Below are 20,118 nucleotides of genomic sequence, written 5' to 3' on the forward strand. Positions count from 1 at the left end.
AGTCTGGGCATTCTACCACCGGGCGCTGATTCAGAAACTATCACACCTTCTGATCCCATCCCAGGGCTGCCTTCTAGATCCAGACGGAAATCTCAGAGCATAACCTGGTGATGACACCTCCATGCCAGTTGGGGGTATGGTCATTCGACCCTGAGGATATAGTGCATCCGCGTTCTGCTGTGAAGTGAGGGAATCCAAGCAAGGATTTGGAAACTTTTGTCAAAGTGGTCTGAAACAGCCTCTGCGGAATGTCCTCGGCCCATGTTACAGAGGATGCTGGGGAAGACCTGGATGTTGACCCCCAACCTGATAACATTTGTGCGTAAGCTCTGTAGGGACCCCAAAAAAGGAACTGATCAGGCAAGAAACGCTTGCCATGATAAGCTCCTGGATTAGTGTGGGCCCTTTTAAGATCCTTGAGCTTGTCTACCAGGCTAAGGAGTCCGGGGAGACTATTAATCTGGACATATTGATTGGCTGGCTGCAGAGGGCTGTTTGTCAGATCGGTAACGTGAACTGCGCCCTGCTTTGATCCGAAATTGGTGGAACTATTCTCAGCGGAGGCGGGCCCAGTTGTGAACGGACTGCTCTTTGATGACCTGTGTTAAAGACTTATGAACATTAGTAACAAGTTTCACTGCTCTAGACGGGCCCAGATATTGTTGAAGGCGTTCTGGGCTGGCCTTTGTGTGCAGGGTGATATTCGGGCCAATGGCCAGGCCATTCATACTCACAATGCCCTCAATTAGTATATTCCTCCAATAGAAAAAGTGGATCGCATGAGGGTGAGAGAGGCAATAACTTTTTTTCGATCACGGTCCAGAGGAGGATGAGGCCGCAACTACAGAGTTAGTTATAGAGGAGCGCAGGCAGGAGAATCTGCCGCATGATATTCAGGTACTGGTGACTCGAGATTCACATGTTCTGGGGTAGAATACGTCCTTTTGTGCACAATTGAAAGATGATTACGAGAGATGCTTAGGTGTTATAGACAGTGAGAGGATTCGAACTCTAATTTTACAGCACACTGAGACAGTCTGTGAGACCAGACAGCTACTTTTTTTCCTTATAAGAGCGTGCTTTCATAGAGGCAGTGGATTGCTGAGGTATTAGCCAAGGAAACACTTTGTGTCTCGGAAGTCCACTCCAGAGGGTTGGGAAGCATTACACTTCTGGTGCAGAATAACGGTGGGGGTTACGTGCTGGTTTTGAATCTGTAAAAGTGCAATGATTGGATCTTATACGTGCTTTTCAAGATGGAGGATATCTGTCTACTGCGTGATCTGTTGCGACCTCTCCATTGGATGGTCTGTTTGGGCCTCAAAGATGCCTTTCTCACAGTACTGTTCCCACTCGCCCCCCCGGTTGCACAATTTTCTGAACACTATGGGCCAGATGTAGGTAGCCCTTTACCGATCAGAATCGGCCGAAAATACCGATTTTCGGCCGTTTCTGATCGGTAAAGGGCTATGGAGATGTAGGGGCACATATTCGGTAATTTTACCGAATCGGTAAATTTACCGATTCGGTAATATTTACCGATTCGGTAAAATTACCGAAAATGCAATGTGGGTAGCCAATTTTCCATTGGCACATGGCTTTCAGAATCGGTATTTTACCATGGAATACAAATCCATGGTAAAATACCGATTCCTGTGTACATGCACATCTGTGCATGTACATATGTGCCATGTGACAGACAGACGTGCCCTTAGGGCATGTCTGTGTGCCACATTGCACACATGCCCGTTTTGGGGGTGCTAGAGGGTGTCAAAGTGACACCCCCTGCACCCTTGACAAAATCGGTATTTACCGATTCGGTAAATACCGAATCGGTATTTGAATTGAATCCTATGGGCTTCAAGGCCCATAGGATTCAATAGCAAATACCGATAAGGTATTTACCGAATCGGTAAATACCGAATTTCAAGGTATCGGTAAAAAATCCAGATGTTGGTACCTACATCCCATTTACCGATTTTGAAATACCGAATCGGTAAAATTCGGTATTTCAAAATCGGTAAATGGGAATTACCTACATCTGGCCCTATATTCTGTAAGTTCTGAAGGGAAGAGTGCCGTCCTACCACCAGGAGGAGAATCCCCAATCAGATTATGGCAGCAATTACCACATCCATGTGTGTAGGTCTTCACCTTGCTCAGGAGCTCTCTCAGTCGATGCAAAGTCAGCAAATCTGACCGTGTTACAACCGAAGAGTTCCTCACTCCTGCTGCTTGAGTTATTTCAGCAGTGAGCCGGCGGTAGAACTAGTCGCTCTTTCGCGGGCTCGAGCACCAACACTCGTCAGCGTGCATAGAAAGGGTACTGCCTTTGTGCTGAACTGCTTCAGCATTGAGGCAGGGCTAAGGCCCCAGGCCCGTTCCTACTCCTCCGATTCTCATTGGCAAGGTAGGAATAAGACAGCATGAAAGGGAAGCTGGAATCTTCCTGCTTGGTAGTGAAAATTGCTAAACCTAATCTAAGCCTCTGATACTTCCCAAAAATTGAATTCAATTAAAGCTCTAAATTGTCATTGTGGCTTGATCGTTGCTACATCGAAGTGGGTTGCGCTCAGCGATGCTAAAGGAGAACAGGGCTGGTAGTAGCAGCTGATAGATTGTAAGGAAGCTGAAAAAGGCAGTGAATTGCTTCAGATGCACTTTTACTGGTATTTTTGTAGTTGGTATATGCCTCAACTTTTGTCTTGCCTCACGTCTATAGCACTTTTGAACAGAAACATAGTAATTGTGATTCCAGCCGCGTTAGGGCTTTCTCGAGAATAAAAGGTGAGGGTTAGTGTCGACAGCACCTTTTTAGAGGCAGTCATGGACAGATTCCTAGGAAATAAACTATTTTTTTTCTCCCTTTCCCAGTCCTCCCTTATTTGCAATGAAAATCAAACTACCTGGACTTCTGAATCGGCCTTGCTCCCGGTCATCTTCCATCAAAATCCCGTTGCAGGCTGCCTGCCCTCCACACGCCTCGAATTGAACCATTAGGCATTGTCGGATTGAAGTTGCCCAGATGCTGCCGTCTCCCTTGCTCAAAGACCTGGAACTCGAGTCACTCTGCTACCTCCCCTGTCCTTGATGTTGGCCTTCAAGAGTCCATCTGGAGGGAGCGGTAGCAGAGTTTGAGATGTGCTCTAGAGCTCTTGCTACACTTCAGGATTGTTTTGGATTCTGAATTTTCCATGCCTCTGATTTTCGCTGTTGAAGCTGCCTCTGTGCAGCTAGAGAGACATTGTGCAAGGTCCATCCCTTTTTGTGTTTTATTTCAGTTATTTGCTCTTTAGGGGATTTTAGTTATTCATTGTGATGAAAAAATAAAGTTATTTTTTCTGTGAAATATTGTTATTTTAATGTTCGTTTCCTAGGTGACAGGCAAAATTCTGGCGGTTGTTACTGTTGGTACTCGTTGATGTGCGAATTCCAGACCTTTAGCTCAACTGCTCCCCTCCCTGCTGCTGATCTTGAGCTAGACCCTTCTCTTGCACCTCAATCACTTTCCTTCAAAGCCAAATACTGGAGCCTGCATGCCGTTAGACACTGTCCTGGCACCGTGGTTGCATCACAGCTCCCACGCAGACATTATAGCTACTCGATTGTTCCTTGGCTGTCAGTCAGTGGTAGCTTCCATGAGAGAGTTGTGTGCATAGAAGCACATTGTGAGGCAAGGTGAATACTGGGGAGTGATGATATGGCCACAAGATACATTCATTCTGCAGTCTGTGGGGTATGGTCTGTAGGAGCAGTGCTCTTCAGAGTGTGGGTGCAGGGGGCAGTCATTTCCCACACTCACTCAAACCAGGTAATAAATGGGTCATTTAAACGACTGTGTACATAACATGTTTGTATGAGAAGTTTGATGGTGTAAAATAATTTGCATGCGTAAACAGTAACAAAACGTCTTAGTATTTAATGTGCTGCTGCAGGAGCAGGTACAAGAAGGGGTCCTTTGTGGATTTGCAAATATTTCTATTGCACGTATAGTGGGATGAGGTGCAGAATACCTTTTTCAGTGGCTATGTCAAATGGTAATTTTTGGTACTGGAATATGATTAAATGTCACTGGTTCGTGGACGCCCTTAAAGGGGTCTCAACAAGCAAAGGAGTTCCCTTTACCGGCGAGGCAAGTATCTGCCCACACTTGAAAGTTAAAGTGTCTTTAAAAGACTGATAAAAGCCACATTCATTTAGAGCACAATTCAAAAACTATTTATTTATACAGTTTACATCCACAGATTGCCTGCCATCACAGCAAAGCTCCCTGCTGTATTCCTAAAACCCTGCATGAAAAATTGACCTAGACCTAAACTTTACATTTTTCCCTCCCATATTCATTTTGAGTGTCCCTTCTCCCTTCATCATGCCTCTTATGTATACTAGAATACTCTCAATCACATGGCTGTCTTCATCTCTTTTTCTTTGAATCCATATCCCTGCAAACTAACCCTATCTATTCATTCCATCAACCACTTGCTTGCCACACACCCCTCTCTAATTTTCACACCTAAGTGATTAATGTATCACAAAGAAACAGGAGTAAATGCACGTATGGTTTGACAGCACAAGACAAAATCAGTAGATTGACCTGTACCTTTGGGTCTGGGTAGTGTGCTTCTGGCAGTAAAGCACTTCAACGCTTGAAGTGCTGTATAAAGGCAATATACTTACCTGCATGCATTTATGAGAGTGAAATGGGACAACAATGCAATGGGGCTCAGTGTTTGGATTTTTGTAAGAGGGGTTCACTCTAAAGGAAGCTACATCCCTTTCTTATATGCAGACATCTTCTTTTATTTGAGTCCTTGGCGAGGAGGAGTGCCGCCTACTTCAGTGAATCAGACAGAGCTACGATCATATGACGAATGTGAATGTTTATTTAGAAAGACTTTAACAAACCTTACATTATGATACAGAGCTCATAGCCCAAGCACTTTTACATACACTTACAAGAAGGCGGCACATATCTCGGGTTCTTTGTGGCACTCCTGCTCCTTGCATCGCCAGTACAGAAAATAAAAACAGAATTCATTAAAGAAATAAAAACACCTTAACTGTGTTGCCCTCAAAGAGTGATGTGCCTACCTTGCTGGGTGATGAATGCACCCGCTCTGCGGCTGGCTACAGTCTCTGGCCCACTGTTACCAGAGCAAGCGCCACTAACCTAACTGCCTATCCAGCAAAAGAGGTGGCTTCAGCAAAAGCACCCCACGATAAACACCGGTAATGGGGCTACCTTGAGGTGTGAGGGCTTATTATGCGACTAGGAAAGAGTGAAGTCGCCCAGGCGTAGGGTGCTCAAAGTTTTGTTTAATGAGGTGTGTGCCTTTTTTTTTTGAGCTAGAGGTGGAAGACCTTGAGGTGTGTGGTTGTGTGCCTTATGAATAGGTGAGAGCGAGGTCGCCCAGGAGGTAGGCAGTGGTGCTGAGAGAGTTTTGTTTAACAAGGGGTGTGTGTACTTGTTTCAGAGGTGGAAGTGACAGAGCTTTGAGCTCTGGTGTTCCAAGGTTAAGCTGGAGGGATGCGTCATGAGATGCGGGTTACCGTAGGTCCATCTGGTGTTGGATGTTGCGTTGAGAGATTATTTTGGGGATGAAAGTGATTTGAAATTGTGAGCATAGTAAGTAAAGGCAGATGGTGTGTGCGTTGATGAGAAAGACGGTGCTGTGAGGCAGGGGGTGTGCATGTGATGCCGGAGGAGACTTGTAGACATGTTTTTTTACACCACATTATGAGGTAGGGGTTCGATCTGCTACCTCATCAAAGCCATGCTGCGAGGTGGTCTAGGATATCTGCAAGTTGTGGAGGTTCTGAGGAAATGACCTCATCAAAGCCATGCAGCGAGGTGTTCTAGGCCACTGCTGCAGGTTGTGGAAGTCCTTAGGGAGCGACCTCATCAAAGCTGTGCAGCGAGGTGTTGTAGGGCACGGCTGCAGGTTGTGGAAGTCCTTAGGGAGCGACCTCATCAAAGCTGTGCAGCGAGGTGTTCTAGGGAATGGCTGCAGGTTGTGGAAGTCCTTAGGGAGCGACCTTATCAAAGCCGTACAGCGAGGTGTTCTAGGGAACGGCTGCAGGTTGTGGAAGTCCTTAGGGAGCGACCTCATCAAAGCTGTGCAGCGAGGTGTTCTAGGGAACGGCTGCAGGTTGTGGAAGTCCTTAGGGAGCGACCTCATCAAAGCCGTGCAGCGAGGTGTTCTAGGGAACGGCTGCAGGTTGTGGAAGTCCTTAGGGAGCGACCTCATCAAAGCTGTGCAGCGAGGTGTTGTAGGGCACGGCTGCAGGTTGTGGAAGTCCTTAGGGAGCGACCTCATCAAAGCTGTGCAGCGAGGTGTTGTAGGGCACGGCTGCAGGTTGTGGAAGTCCTTAGTGAGCGACCTCATCAAAGCCATGCAGCAAGGTGTTCTAGGGAACGGCTGCAGGTTGTGGAAGTCCTTAGGGAGCGACCTCATCAAAGCCATGCAGCAAGGTGTTCTAGGGAACGGCTGCAGGTTGTGGAAGTCCTTAGGGAGCGACCTCATCAAAGCTGTGCAGCGAGGTGTTGTAGGGCACAGCTGCAGGTTGTGGAAGTCCTTAGGGAGCGACCTCATCAAAGCTGTGCAGCGAGGTGTTGTAGGGCACGGCTGCAGGTTGTGGAAGTCCTTAGGGAGCGACCTCATCAAAGCTGTGCAGCGAGGTGTTCTAGGGAACGGCTGAAGGTTGTGGAAGTCCTTAGGGAGCGACCTCATCAAAGCTGTGCAGCGAGGTGTTCTAGGGAACGGCTGCAGGTTGTGGAAGTCCTTAGGTGGCGACCTCATCAAAGCTGTGCAGCGAGGTGTTCTTGGGAACGGCTGCAGGTTGTGGAAGTCCTTTGGGAGCGACCTCATCAAAGCTGTGCAGCGAGGTGTTGTAGGGCACGGCTGCAGGTTGTGGAAGTCCTTAGGGAGCGACCTCATCAAAGCTGTGCAGCGAGGTGTTGTAGGGCACGGCTGCAGGTTGTGGAAGTCCTTAGGGAGCGACCTCATCAAAGCTGTGCAGCAAGGTGTTCTAGGGAACGGCTGCAGGTTGTGGAAGTCCTTAGGGAGCGACCTCATCAAAGCTGTGCAGCAAGGTGTTGTAGGCCACTGCTGCAGGTTGTGGAAGTCCTTAGGGAGCGACCTCATCAAAGCTGTGCAGCGAGGTGTTCTAGGGAACGGCTGCAGGTTGTGGAAGTCCTTAGGTGGCGACCTCCTCAGAGCTGTGCAGCGAGGTGTTGTAGGGCACGGCTGCAGGTTGTGGAAGTCCTTTGGGAGCGACCTCATCAAAGCTGTGCAGCGAGGTGTTCTAGGGAACGGCTGCAGGTTGTGGAAGTCCTTAGGGAGCGACCTCATCAAAGCTGTGCAGCGAGGTGTTCTAGGCCACTGCTGCAGGTTGTGGAAGTCCTTAGGGAGCGACCTCATCAAAGCTGTGCAGCGAGGTGTTCTAGGGAACGGCTGCAGGTTGTGGAAGTCCTTAGGTGGCGACCTCCTCAAAGCTGTGCAGCGAGGTGTTGTAGGGCACGGCTGCAGGTTGTGGAAGTCCTTTGGGAGCGACCTCATCAAAGCTGTGCAGCGAGGTGTTCTAGGGAACGGCTGCAGGTTGTGGAAGTCCTTAGGGAGCGACCTCATCAAAGCTGTGCAGCGAGGTGTTCTAGGCCACTGCTGCAGGTTGTGGAAGTCCTTTGGGAGCGCCCTCCTCAAAGCTGTGCAGCGAGGTGTTCTAGGGAACGGCTGCAGGTTGTGGAAGTCCTTTGGGAGCGCCCTCATCAAAGCTGTGCAGCGAGGTGTTCTAGGGAACGGCTGCAGGTTGTGGAAGTCCTTAGGGAGCGACCTCATCAAAGCTGTGCAGCAAGGTGTTGTAGGCCACTGCTGCAGGTTGTGGAAGTCCTTAGGGAGCGACCTCATCAAAGCCGTGCAGCGAGGTGTTCTAGGGAACGGCTGCAGGTTGTGGAAGTCCTTAGGGAGCGACCTCATCAAAGCTGTGCAGCGAGGTGTTCTAGGGAACGGCTGCAGGTTGTGGAAGTCCTTAGGGAGCGACCTCATCAAAGCTGTGCAGCGAGGTGTTCTAGGGAACGGCTGCAGGTTGTGGAAGTCCTTTGGGAGCGACCTCATCAAAGCTGTGCAGCAAGGTGTTCTAGGGAACGGCTGCAGGTTGTGGAAGTCCTTTGGGAGCGACCTCATCAAAGCTGTGCAGCGAGGTGTTCTAGGGAACGGCTGCAGGTTGTGGAAGTCCTTAGGGAGCGACCTCATCAAAGCTGTGCAGCGAGGTGTTCTAGGCCACTGCTGCAGGTTGTGGAAGTCCTTTGGGAGCGCCCTCCTCAAAGCTGTGCAGCGAGGTGTTCTAGGGAACGGCTGCAGGTTGTGGAAGTCCTTTGGGAGCGCCCTCATCAAAGCTGTGCAGCGAGGTGTTCTAGGGCACGGCTGCAGGTTGTGGAAGTCCTTAGGGAGCGACCTCATCAAAGCTGTGCAGCAAGGTGTTGTAGGGCACGGCTGCAGGTTGTGGGGTTTCTCTGGGAGAGCTGGAATCAGCAGTACCTGGTTCAACACGCATTCTGGACTGTTCTATGAAGGCCACATATATAGAAGGCAGATGGGAGGTTAAAAATTTGTCAGAGGCATGAGGTGAACGTGGTGCCTTCTGTGTAAGCCACCAGTCCTGTCCAGAACCAAGACGTGTGCCGGAGAGAACAGGAGGAGTGATTTAGAATGAAATATGATACAGATTCCGGGTATGGAAAGAATACAAGACAAGATGGGTGGGAGTGTAAAAGGGAAATGGGTCCCTTTCGAACCAGCTTGCGTTTCCTCTGTGGAGTATGCAAACATAATTCATAGACACAATAGGGGCAGTTTTAGTGCAGCGCTTCTACCCTGGCCCACACTGGCACCACCTGAGCAACGCAAACTCACCTTGGTACTTTGAGAGGAGATGCACCGCAGAGAGAGCAAGCTGCTTGTAAAACAACAACTGCAGCATCGCAAAGATCCTTTATACACACACACACAGCAACCATACATACCTACAACATACATTCAGTACAGCATGGACTGTGGTGCTCACTTCCTTGGGACACAGAGCAGGGAAACACAGGCGGCAGAAGTGGAAGAATTCTGTGCCTAAAGCTGATAATCTGACAGCTGCAGCAGTCTTTCATAACACATTGGTAGTACTTAGGCACTTGCCAGTGCATGGCTCCTGTACACAGAGGTGTGGCAGTAGGGCCTATGTGTTCTATTGGTCTCTTAGTTACAAGCTTCACCCACATACAAGTGCAGCAAGGACTATGTTGGTGCAAGCCTGTGCATCAAAGATCAGGAATAGACCATAACGGGTCAGATGTCTTTCACCGATGAAGAAGAGCAGGCTTTGTTTTACATTTTCATTGTGGCATCACTGAAGTCGGAGTGTATCTACTGCACCATCACTGTGCAAAGTTCTTTACCTGCGGCATTTTTGGAGGTGATCTAGTTTCTTCATGTCATCCAACTGGTGTACCTGGTCTCAGAACTGCAAGGAGCTCCGCTAGTGCAGTGCCGTCTCTTCCCTACATACAGCCCCCCCCCCCAGTACAGCAGTGCAAGTCATATTTAAAAGAACAATCAAAATGCTCCAGCTCCGGGATAAAGTGCAGCAAGTTGAGCAGAACCATCCCATCATTGCTCATGTGTTCCATTCAAAGAGTTCTTCTGAGCAGAATCCGTTTTGGTCTTCCAGTGTCAACTTTTTTTTCAGAAAAGTGTGTTGCTGACTTGTAGCAACCCTGATCCAGCCAGGAACAGCTACAATCCTTGCAGTGAAGGGGTGAGACTAATGCCACTAACCGTTCACATTCATTATATTTACAGTTTGAGATGCACTGATGTGTCCGCACAGCAAACAACAAGGATCAGAAGATTGGCACCAGGGGGTTTCATGTCGGAGGGATTAACCTGAACCTTTGAAGCGATGCTTCTGAATCATGTCTGTTATCCATCAGTCACACTTTTTTTCAGGTTGGTACATGGTTAGAAGGGAGACCACGGTTAGACCCACTATCAAGGTGGACTGACTGACAGGCTGCCTGCTCACAGCTGAGCTCATGACCAATTTTTCATTGCTTGGGCAAACAGTCGGCAGCTTGTGACCGGATGCCTCTTGGCCTTCCCCCAGAATGTTATTTGACTGGTTTGTGTTGTGTTCTGCAAGTCATCTCTCTGGAGCCCTGCCTGGCTCCACACCAAGTGTCTCAGTTTGTATACGGGGTTGTCTCGTCCTCTGTTTTTGCCAGGTGCCGAGTGCTTGAGATGTCAGGATCTGAGTGACCTATGCTGCAGGGCCGGCTCAGCTGTCCCTCACTGCTGTCATCCCCATACAGAGCATCGTCCGTACTCGTTTCACTCTCCTGTTTCATCAGTTGGCTCCTCTGTACCTGAGTAGATGTAGCCCCCTCAACTTGAGGCCGTCCTCCCGAGATACCGTCGTCTTCCAGCTCGGAGTCCGAGTCCACCGACTGCTCCCCAGATTCAGTGGAGCCCAACGAATGCTCTGGAGAAGAAGGAACAGTGGTCAGTGCCCAGTAAACCCCAGCTCTAAGGAGCTTCGCCATTCAGATCAGCCTCGCTTACCTCTGAATGTCTCCCGGTGGTAATCAGTGTCCAGCGTCTCCTCCTCCGGGGTCACTTGCAACGGGGTACCCCCACTGCTAAGCCCGTCTGCTCCCTGAATAGGCGTAGCCTCCTGGAAGAAAGCAGCAAACTGTATTAGCCCTTGTCCTCCAGGTCCGAGTCAAATAAGAGTCTATGTTTTTTTTTATGTCTATAAAAAAAAAATATGGGCAAGCTTTCCTTCTCTAGGCGGCTACCTTCCATTTTTCAATTATGTCCCAGCTTTTTTTCTAAAGAAGTCCTGTTTGTCTTTATCCTTAAAGGAACAACTTTTCTGATCAAGATATGACTTTTTCTGATTAAGGGATACAGGATTTTTATTTAGCACAACTTCTGACAGAAGAGTACGCCACATGTGAATCTACCGCACTACATGCTGCAAACCATGAGTTATAGGTGAGTAACCTTTTCCTTCCAAACATTGCTAGGCTATATGCTTAGAAGGAAGATCGTTAGTGTCCTCTTGCATCTAGATCACCAGTGGTAAACAGCACCCTTCTTATATACGGCGCCCCCCCTTGGATACGGCGCCCCCCCTTGGATACGGCGCCCCCCTTGGATACGCCCCCCTTGGATACGGCGCCCCCCTTGGATACGGCGCCACCCCTTGGATACGGCGCCCCCCTTGGATACGGCGCCCCCCTTGGATACAGCGCCCCCCTTGGATACGGCCCCCCCCTGGATACAGCGCCCCTCTTGGATACGGCACCCTCCTTGGATACGGCACCCTCCTTGAATGCGGCGCTCTCCTTGGATACGGCGCCCTCCTTGGATGCGGCACCTTCTTTGTATACTGCCTAGTAACCTCTGATCGTTCTAAGACCCATATCAAGTTCCTAGCAGCATTCTCTTACCATGTCAGGGCAATCTGCGCAAAATCTTTATACATAGGCTGCCTTAGTTCCCCAGTATTTAGCCCTGTTTTATCCACCCAAGTGCCCTGCACCCTCGACTAGTGTGGCAACGCCCAGGCCCTCTATTCCTCCCATGACTTGTTTTATCCCCATGTGCTGGAGACTCTGGCTCTGATTGTTGGTCCATTTGACCCTGTGTCTGGTGCTCTTACCTTCTCAAAGAAGACTGGGTAGAAGATGATGAGGGCTTCCACGATGCGTGCTTGGTGGGGGTAGTCCACCAGTGAGGACAGTGAGATGGTGGCCTGCGTGGGCCTGGGGCGCATTAATGTCGGACCGAAGACGATTCCCAGGTTGCTTGGGGTCATTTTGTTGTCCTGCTCCACGTGTGCAATTCTAGTTGGTAAAAAGAAATGATTGACTTTGGTTAGTATCCGTTCAATTGAAAAGTCTTCAGTGAACTCTGGGCTTCTGTGGAAAATGCCGTAAATGTGCAATCATTAGCAGTGTCTGAGCTCGAAAGGTACCAGTCTTCAGCATTGATTTCTATATTCTAGTCTGCTACGCCTCCCTTGAATACTGCCTCAACAATCACTTGAAAGCTGACTGCTCCTGTTTTTGCTACCTTGCTTGACTGTTTTCAGCACAACCTGACTGCTGTGCTGGAGTTTGTGAGCAGCTCTGTCCCCACAAATAGGATGCCGTCTCTGCTGAACTTAATGCTCCTTAAGCTTCTTTCTGTTGTCAGCTACACCTCTCAGCAGTTCTGCGTACTACCGAAGCCCTGTGTTCTTGGAAGCTTCTTTCTTCTCCCAGACCTGCCTCCCCAAAGACTGAGCCTATTTTGCCAGTAGTTTGTCACTATGGTTGTGTTCTCCAGTCAGTTGTGCTTTGCGTACTCTCCAGTATAAAGGTAATTACTGCAGTTGAGGACTTCACCCGTGATTCTATTTCCAAGCCTAACGCAAACCTCTTTCTTGCTGCTCTCATGCGTACCCTCTAAATACTTAGTCTTAAGGCTCCAACATTCTTCGTCGATCGCCATCCTTGCAGTGCCTTCTTAAGTATACGTTTGCAGCATCAATCTATACCAGATTAACATACATCTAGAAGAGATTAACATGATGATCTGCAGAGGTCTGCCTTCTATGATTTTCAGATTTGCATTTTTTTACGACATCAAATTTGTGTCTGAACCCAGATTCTCCAGTGACTGGGGCGATAAACTCATGCCCTTCATGGCTTTACATTCTGTCAATTTATTTCCTGCACTCTTGAGACCCGCTGCAGAAGATTTATACAAAAGATATGACAGTCTCCAATTACCAGCACAATCTCCAAATTTGATTTGAACTGTCCCATCCCACCAGGCACATCTGGTGGGATGGACCCAGGACAAAGGACATGCAGGCTGTCACGTCCACCGCAGGTTGAAGACAACCCGCAAGGGAACCACCATTTTATGTGGGTCCATCCCATGCACTATGTCCTAGATGAGCATTGTTAATCTTGGAGGACACACATACACATATCTATTTCTTAGAGGTATAAAATGTGTAGTTGTGAGTCCGTCTGGATGGCTAATGAGATTCATTTCTAGCAGAATTCTAATCAGAGTCCTCACCTTGGAATATTCCACAGGCGTCAGACTGGATCCGGAAATTCTTGAGCAGTACTTCGGTGTGCTGGTACGTGGCATCTGACAGCTCCGTGTAGACAACATCCATATTGGAAGTGACGTGCTTAGTGTGCATCTAGGCGCCACCGCGGCATGCTTACATAAATTCCTTTCCCTCCGCACCAACCGTGAAGAATCCAGAGAGCTACCCCAGCCCTTTTTTTTAACCACTTTTTTCAACTTTTTGTCCATCCTATTTTAGCTTTGCTCCCAGTGTGCTAGGGACATGTCTCCCAACAAATCAACTGGGCTTAAATTATGTGAGGAATGTCACAAACCAATGTCTGTTTCAGACCCACTCTTGGTTTGCCTGTGGTACCTGGGGTCGAGCCACAACCCCAAGTCCTGCTCTGAATGCAAGTCCATGAATCCAAAAGCGATTTAAGTTACTGGCGGTGCAGAAGACCAAGTTTCTGCGCTGATCCCGGCAACCTCTCCCAAGAGAGATCTTTGGGCCGTTCTTGGAGCGGTTACCGCAGACTTGTCATCCCACTCCAAGTCCTCGAAGTTGGGTAAGGCATAAAAAGCACAAGAAGTGGAAACATTCTTTGGCTCCCCTTACAAACGCTGTGCTTCTAGGCCCTGCTCACACTTTCCACCCACAGAGCCAGTCACCTGGTCTGCTGCATGCTTCCCTAGGTTTCCTGGAGCTATAGCGACCCCTATGAAGTTGAAGTTGAAGTTGGAAGAGTTTTGTAAAACGCTCTACTACCAGGCGGTTTCTTGGCGCTGCAGAAAGACTATCCTGAGGGGAGCGGGGAAGAACGTTAAGAAATATAAGCCAGGGAGAAGTGATGGGTTTTAAGGGCTGTTCAGAACTCCGTGTATCGCGGAATGAATCTGATGGCACGAGGGAGAGCGTTCCAAAAGAGGGGGGCAAGAGTCGAGAATCTGGATCCACCCAGTTTTTTCCTGTGATATCGAGGAACGTTGAGAAGGTGCTGGTAGAAGAACGAAGGCTTCTACCAGGCACGTAGGCACTGATCTTAGATGTGATATAGGCAGGTGCCGTGCCAGCAAGCGACATAAAGATCAGGCAGCCCATCTTAAATAGAGACCGTTCAAAGATAGGGAGCCAATGGAGAGACTTTAACAGAGGGGTAATGTGATGTGACTTCGGAAGCCTATAGATAAGGCGAGCCGCTTGGTTTTAAATGAGCTGTAGGTGGCGGCGCTCGTACGCGGGAATGCCAACGTACAGGGCATTGCCATAATCTAGGCGGGATAGAATCACCGCCAGAATAATAAGTTTAAGGGCTTCAACTGAGAAGTAGCGGGAGATTTTGAGGATAGTTCTGAGGGATAAGAAACAAGATGAGACAACCGAGCTAATCTGGGCGCGCATGGAGAGGTCTTGGCTGATTTTGATACCCAGAGTTTTCACGGAGACAGAGGGGGTGGGTGGTAAACCCAATGCAGGGGGCCAAAAAGCGGAAGTCCAAGGATTGGAGGGACCGCCGATAAGAACCAACTCCGTCTCATCGGGGTTCAACTTTAGTTGATTATGATTCATCCAGTGGTAAATGAATGTCAAGGTAGAGTGAAACTTAGAGATAGAATCAGAGTAAGAGCAGAGGTCGAAAATCAACTGGAGGTTTTGAACACCGTGACCTCCAATTCCTGTAAAGAAACATTGAGAGGAAGAATGTAGAGGTTGAAAAGAAATGGGGAAAGGGATTAGCCTTGGGGCACCCCACAAGAGACTGAACAGGTTAATTCAAATTAAGGAGTTTTAAGACACCATGCACTCAATCTTTAGGTCTACTGCTCCCCTATGACACACCTTTCGTCTCCACATGGCTGAAATGTTCCCCTCTGGTTTACTCTGAGGGTTCTCCCAACCTTTCTCTTCCAGCATCCATTCTCCAAGAGACTCGGGGTGCAGACCTCGACATCGAAGATCAACCTAAACGAGTTTCCTTCCACCACCCCCTCCCCTCCCTGGAGAGGCTGGACACCTTTGGGAGGCGGATATTCTCTTCCATCAGGTTGGCATTGAGGGCCGTAAACACTGTGTGTCTCTTGGGATGATAGTGCTATGCCTTGTGGGATTCGGTTGCGCCGCTGGTGCCCGAAGAGTGCTGAGCCATCCTGAACCAGGCATTAGTTGTTGGCCGAGGCGCAGAAAAGTTCCCCATTCGATGTGGACTGGACATCACTGACTCACTAGCAGGGCCATTGCCTTTACGGGGGCAATCCACTGCCACACACGGTTGAGGTCCACTGGACTTTTTCATCAGGGGGTTTGCATTATCAGCTTTACCCCACAGCCCAGCAAGCTTCCCAATTCTTTCGTGGCCTGGTATGCAGATCCCTTTAGGACGTGGGGCTCACTACCAGCATACTGTCCTGTCCCCAGTCCCTCGGGCTGTCAAAGACTCCAAGCCTGTTTAGTAGACCTTCAATGCAGCACTGCCATCCCGTTGACTGCTGGATCAGGCACCACCTGCTCTAATGGCAAGCCATAACCTCTGACAGGTTTGTGCTCCAAATTGAACAGAGGAGTTTTTCCCCTTCCATTCCTGAAAACCCACCACCTTTGGCACCATTCCTGTAACAGCTGATGAAGGACCATCCCTTCTGTCTCCGACAGGAAGTGCAAACTGCTGGCAAAAGGAGCCATCAGGAGGGTGCCAGCATCAGACGCCTTCGCCTTATACTAGATCTCCGCCCTCTCAACTCCTTTCTATAGAAAGAGAAGTTCAAAATGCTCACCTTGGCTCACATCATCTCTGCCCTGGACCCTGGAGACTGGCTGGTAGCGTTGGACTTGCAGGACTCCTATTTCTGCATTCCCATCCTCCAGGCCCACAGTTGTTACTTGTGGTTCACGGTAGTCAACAAGCACTTCCACTTCACTGTACTTTAGCTTCACCAGTGCCATTTGTGTGTCCATGAACGTGATGACGGTATCTATGAAGATCAGGGGTTCCAGTCTTTTCCTACCTTAATGACTGGCTGTTGAAGGCGGTCTGGCCCCAGGTAGTCGCCACCCACCTCAAGACTACAGTCGACCTCCTGCATTCGCTGGGGTTCACTATCAACGTGCCAAAGTCACACCTGATTCTCTCCGCCGCTCCCTTTCAGTGGTGCCATCCTGGACACTGCAGTTCCAAGCCTATCCTCCGGATCGGAGAGTCTAGGACATTTGAGCTATGATCCCGATGTTTCATCGTCAGTCTAGGATTTTGATGAGACTGACTCTGAGGCTCCTGTGTGTGATGGCCTCCTGCATCCTGTAGTTTACATTTGCTCTATTGCATGTGCAGGCTTTGCGTTGGGATAGGACGTCACAGTGGGCACAACACAAGGGGAATCTTTCTGACCTGATCCAGATTTCGACTGAGACTGCAAAGATCTGCAATGTTGGATAACAAACCGCAAGGAGGCAATGGCAAACGCATTTACTTTCCCCACCAGAAGTTTGTTTTGGTGACCAGTGCATCATTTCTTGGCTGGGACAGCCGTCTGGGAGAGATGGCGATCAGAGGACTAGTCTTCGGCAGAATCTCAGCTCTACATCAGTCTTATGAATCTGAGAGCTATCTGCTTGCTATTGAAAACCTTTCTCCCATCCATCGTGGGAAGACTGGTGCATGTGTTTACGGACAACACTACTGCCATGTGATATTGCAACAAACAGGGCAGAGTGGTTTTGGGACCATGTTCCAGGAGGGTCTGGGTCTCAGGACATGGTTGCAGTGCCAGGACATCTTCCTGGTCGTGCAGCATCCAGCAGAATCTCTGAACGCCAAGGCAGACAAACGCCGCCATCGATACCTTGTGGATCACAAGTGGTGACTACACCCGTTGGTAGCGCAAATTCTCTTCCGAGCGTGGGGAGAACCTTGGTTAGATTAATTTACCAGTGCCAAGAATGTGCTATATCATCTGTTCTGCGCGTTGGAGTTTCCAGAGCAGCTCTCGATCAGAGACTCGTTCTGCTGACTGGCACCCTGAACTCCTGTACACCTTTCCGCTGTTACCTCTCCGAAGTACCCGCACACTGACTCGCACGCAGTGTGCAACCTGTGTTTGTCTCCGGAACACAGAGAACAGGACTGCGACGTGTTGACATATTGATAAGCCAGTCTAGCTATGGAGAAATACTTCCCCCCTACCGGAGATGGTAACAGAAGGGGAAGCAGAGGCTGATTGTTTTGGGGCCTATGGGAGGCTTTCCTGCTTGGGCAGGTTGGTGGCCCCCTCTTCCCTTGGTGCTGCTGGAAAGGTCTTTGATGCTGCTGTTGGTTGTGTCCTTGCAACCACGGAGGGATCTGAACCTTCTGTGGATAGACACGCCTTTCGTAAAGCTTCTAAGGCTGCTTATGTTGCTCCTTAAGTTTCTCCAGACCAACTACCTTCAAGGTCTCCATCTCGTGCTTCATTCGAGCAACTTCATCATCTGCATGACTCCCAAACAGAGTGTTACAGGTGAAAGGAAGATCAAGTATTCTCTGCTGAGATTCCAACTTGAGCTCTGTGAGACAAAGCCAAGAATGTCATCTGAGGGCCAATCCATGACAGTAGGTGTGGGCTGCCAGCAAAGATTTATCAACAGCAATGATAATCACTTGGTTTGAGACCATCATGCTTTCATTTATAATTTCGATGAAGTCTTCTCTGTGGTCTCGTGGGAGGTGTTCAACAAACTGCAGCAGTGAGTCCCATAAGGATCTGTTATACCTGCCTAACAGGGCAGATGAACTTGCTGCTTTGGTTGTGGAGGCTGTGCCACATACCTTGCTTCCTACTGAATCTAGTTTACTGCTTTCTTTTGGTGGTACTGTGGATGAAGAAGTAGAATGCACTTTGTTTACAACCAAGATAACAACTGAAACATGAGGATGATCAGACCGCAGGAATAACGGGTCCTGCTCCAGAGGCTTATATTTTTCTGAAGCCTAGACAGAGCTTCTTTGGCTGCAGCTGGCTCAAGGAAAGTTCCATGGCTGGTTCAAATAAACTTGAAACTAGGGGTAGAAGGGGTCTTGATGCTGCATGTTGGTGAAGTCTAAAAAATCATTGATGTAGCTGTTAATGGAGCAGGCAATGAAATGTTCAGTTTTGTAGCTCCTCGTACAAGCACCTCCTGAAACGTGTTGATGTCAGCAACTGGCGAGACCGTTGGCTGGCAAGAATCCATCAGTGTTGGTGAGCCTCTTCCAGTACTAGAGGAAGTGGTGGAATATAATGACCTTCGTCTCTGGATTGTGACCTAGTTCTGGAACTGGACCTAGGATGATATCTGAGTGCGCATAGAGGAGCGTCTTTATGAGGAGTGCCTTAGAACATTGATGACTAAGTCTGGAAGTCATTAGTGTTCATGATTTATGGAGAGATCTGGATTGAGGAGACCTCGATCTCAGAGGGGTAGCTGTAGGCCTTGCCAGAGAGGGATCTCCCAAAGGTGTCTGTCTGAGGAATAGGTGGCGGCAAAATACGTGGCATAGTTGCTAAAAATGCTGGATGAGGTGGCGAAAGCTGCAGAGAGTCCGAAATAAAGGTGGGCGACAATGGCGACTACACCCTGGAATATTCAGAGTTGAAAGTTGAGGGCAATATTCTTGGTCTCGATCTCCTGACCCTCTGTGCTGGTCTGTAGTGCCAACGTCAACAATGTTGATTTCCCTCTTACTTGACATCAACAGACTTTTTGGCGTTGAGCGTCTCTTGACGTCATGGAATCCTTTGACGTCAACCTCCTGTGTTTCGACGTCAAATGTCCTCTTCTCGACATTGACCCAGCTCTTGACGATAAGCTAGTGGGCACCATACCTCATCTCAACATCTATGTCCTCGACAACGACCTGAAATGTCGTCTCCTGGAGTCCTCAGAGGAAGATGCAAGAGGCCTAGTAGAGGACCCACCCTCTCATCGCTCCTGTGACTTCTCACCATCAGACAACGCCTCCAACTGTTTGTATCGCTCTTCAGCTCCATGAAGGTAAACCTCCCTGTCCCTCGGAGTACGCCTGGAAAAGCTCTTGAAGTGCTGACATCTGTCAGGGATGTGGCTGTCAGGAAGGCAGATAGTACACACATCATGGGGGTTCTTATTTGGTCTTCTTTCTGCCACAGGCAGGGCATTTTTCAAATAAAGATAGCGTTTTTTTGTTACTAGAAAAATAATTTTCATGTCGGAAAATGACGGAAAAACACTGGAAATGTTGAAAACGCCCAAGTGAAGGTCTTGACAAAAATTTCTGAGAGAAATGTCAGAAGGCAAAAGCCAAAAAAGGCCAAGTTCAGTGCTCCAAGATTACCGCCCGGTATGGAGGGCGGAAACCGCCCCCTACTGGGCATCATGGGAAACTGGTGGACTGCGAGCCCTTAAAGGCACAGTCTCTTTTCATATCTGCAGAGCTGCAGCTAATAAGTCTACATTGTCCTCTTCCTTCTTCAACATTTTCCTTTAAAAAAGGTTTCTGAATGAGATTTAGGATAGATTACACAGCTCCTGCTAATTTTCATGTTTTTTTTTTATTGTATATGACAACCCCTTTAAATACAAATTAAAGAAAGGTGAACATCTACGCTTGAGAATATATATTACAAAGAAGTGCTTCGTTATCCCGGCATGTGGGCGGGACTATTCAGGGCTTACGATTATCAATTGAGATCCCCTGAGGGAGAATCTGTGGTTGGAGCCACTTTCAGAAAAAGCGCAACCAAAGAGAAGTAACTTATTCATGTGTACCAATAAAAACCGGACTCGACACACTATCATTGAATAACAACAGACGTAGAAACAAAGAAATATTATTGATAATGTTGATGGTACGTTATTTAATATATTACCACTAATGTCCTGTATGAAGTCATCAGCAACCCTTTTGGAGGGCAATTTAAGGTTTGTGTGCTTTATGACCTTTCCACCTTCAAGTCCTAAAAAAATAAAGATTTTGAAAAAACTCTTAATTCCTAAGACCAACCACCAGAT

The 20,118-nt window shown here is 48.5% G+C and overlaps 3 protein-coding genes across 8 annotated transcripts in view; 1 reads left to right on the plus strand and 2 right to left on the minus strand.

The window, feature by feature from the left end:
• POLR2E (RNA polymerase II, I and III subunit E) overlaps positions 1-3,349 on the plus strand; it is a 58,089-nt gene extending 54,740 nt beyond the window's left edge. Inside the window, exon 8 of the mRNA XM_086946712.1 lies at positions 2,875-3,349. The gene's annotated coding sequence lies outside the window, so the exon portion shown is untranslated. The remainder of the gene's footprint in view (positions 1-2,874) is intronic.
• A 1,514-nt stretch (positions 3,350-4,863) lies between these two features.
• Positions 4,864-8,489, minus strand: LOC147673032 (uncharacterized). The gene is made up of 2 exons (XM_086946711.1): positions 8,176-8,489; positions 4,864-8,037 (listed from the first exon to the last, which is right to left on the minus strand). The coding sequence occupies exons 1-2, from the start codon at positions 8,454-8,456 to the stop codon at positions 5,790-5,792; spliced, it is 2,529 nt and encodes an 842-aa protein (XP_086802837.1). The 5' UTR covers positions 8,457-8,489; the 3' UTR covers positions 4,864-5,789.
• Positions 8,490-9,019: 530 nt separating this feature from the next.
• Positions 9,020-20,118, minus strand: part of ARHGAP45 (Rho GTPase activating protein 45) — a 136,636-nt gene continuing 125,537 nt past the window's right edge. For 4 of the 6 annotated variants that reach the window (XM_086946710.1, XM_086946707.1, XM_086946708.1 and 1 more), the window contains 3 exons: positions 11,710-11,893; positions 10,605-10,716; positions 9,381-10,524 (listed from right to left, as the gene is read on the minus strand). In XM_086946710.1, coding sequence (XP_086802836.1) covers positions 10,226-10,524; positions 10,605-10,716; positions 11,710-11,893 — 595 coding nt within the window. In that variant the 3' untranslated portion in view covers positions 9,381-10,225. Of the gene's footprint in view, positions 10,525-10,604; positions 10,717-11,709; positions 11,894-20,118 lie in introns of all 6 variants that reach the window. The other 2 variants (XM_086946706.1, XM_086946709.1) reach the window with 1 other exon arrangement.

Source organism: Lissotriton vulgaris, chromosome 12 (assembly GCF_964263255.1).
Source record: "Lissotriton vulgaris chromosome 12, aLisVul1.2, whole genome shotgun sequence".
Classification (NCBI taxonomy): Eukaryota; Metazoa; Chordata; class Amphibia; order Caudata; family Salamandridae; genus Lissotriton; species Lissotriton vulgaris.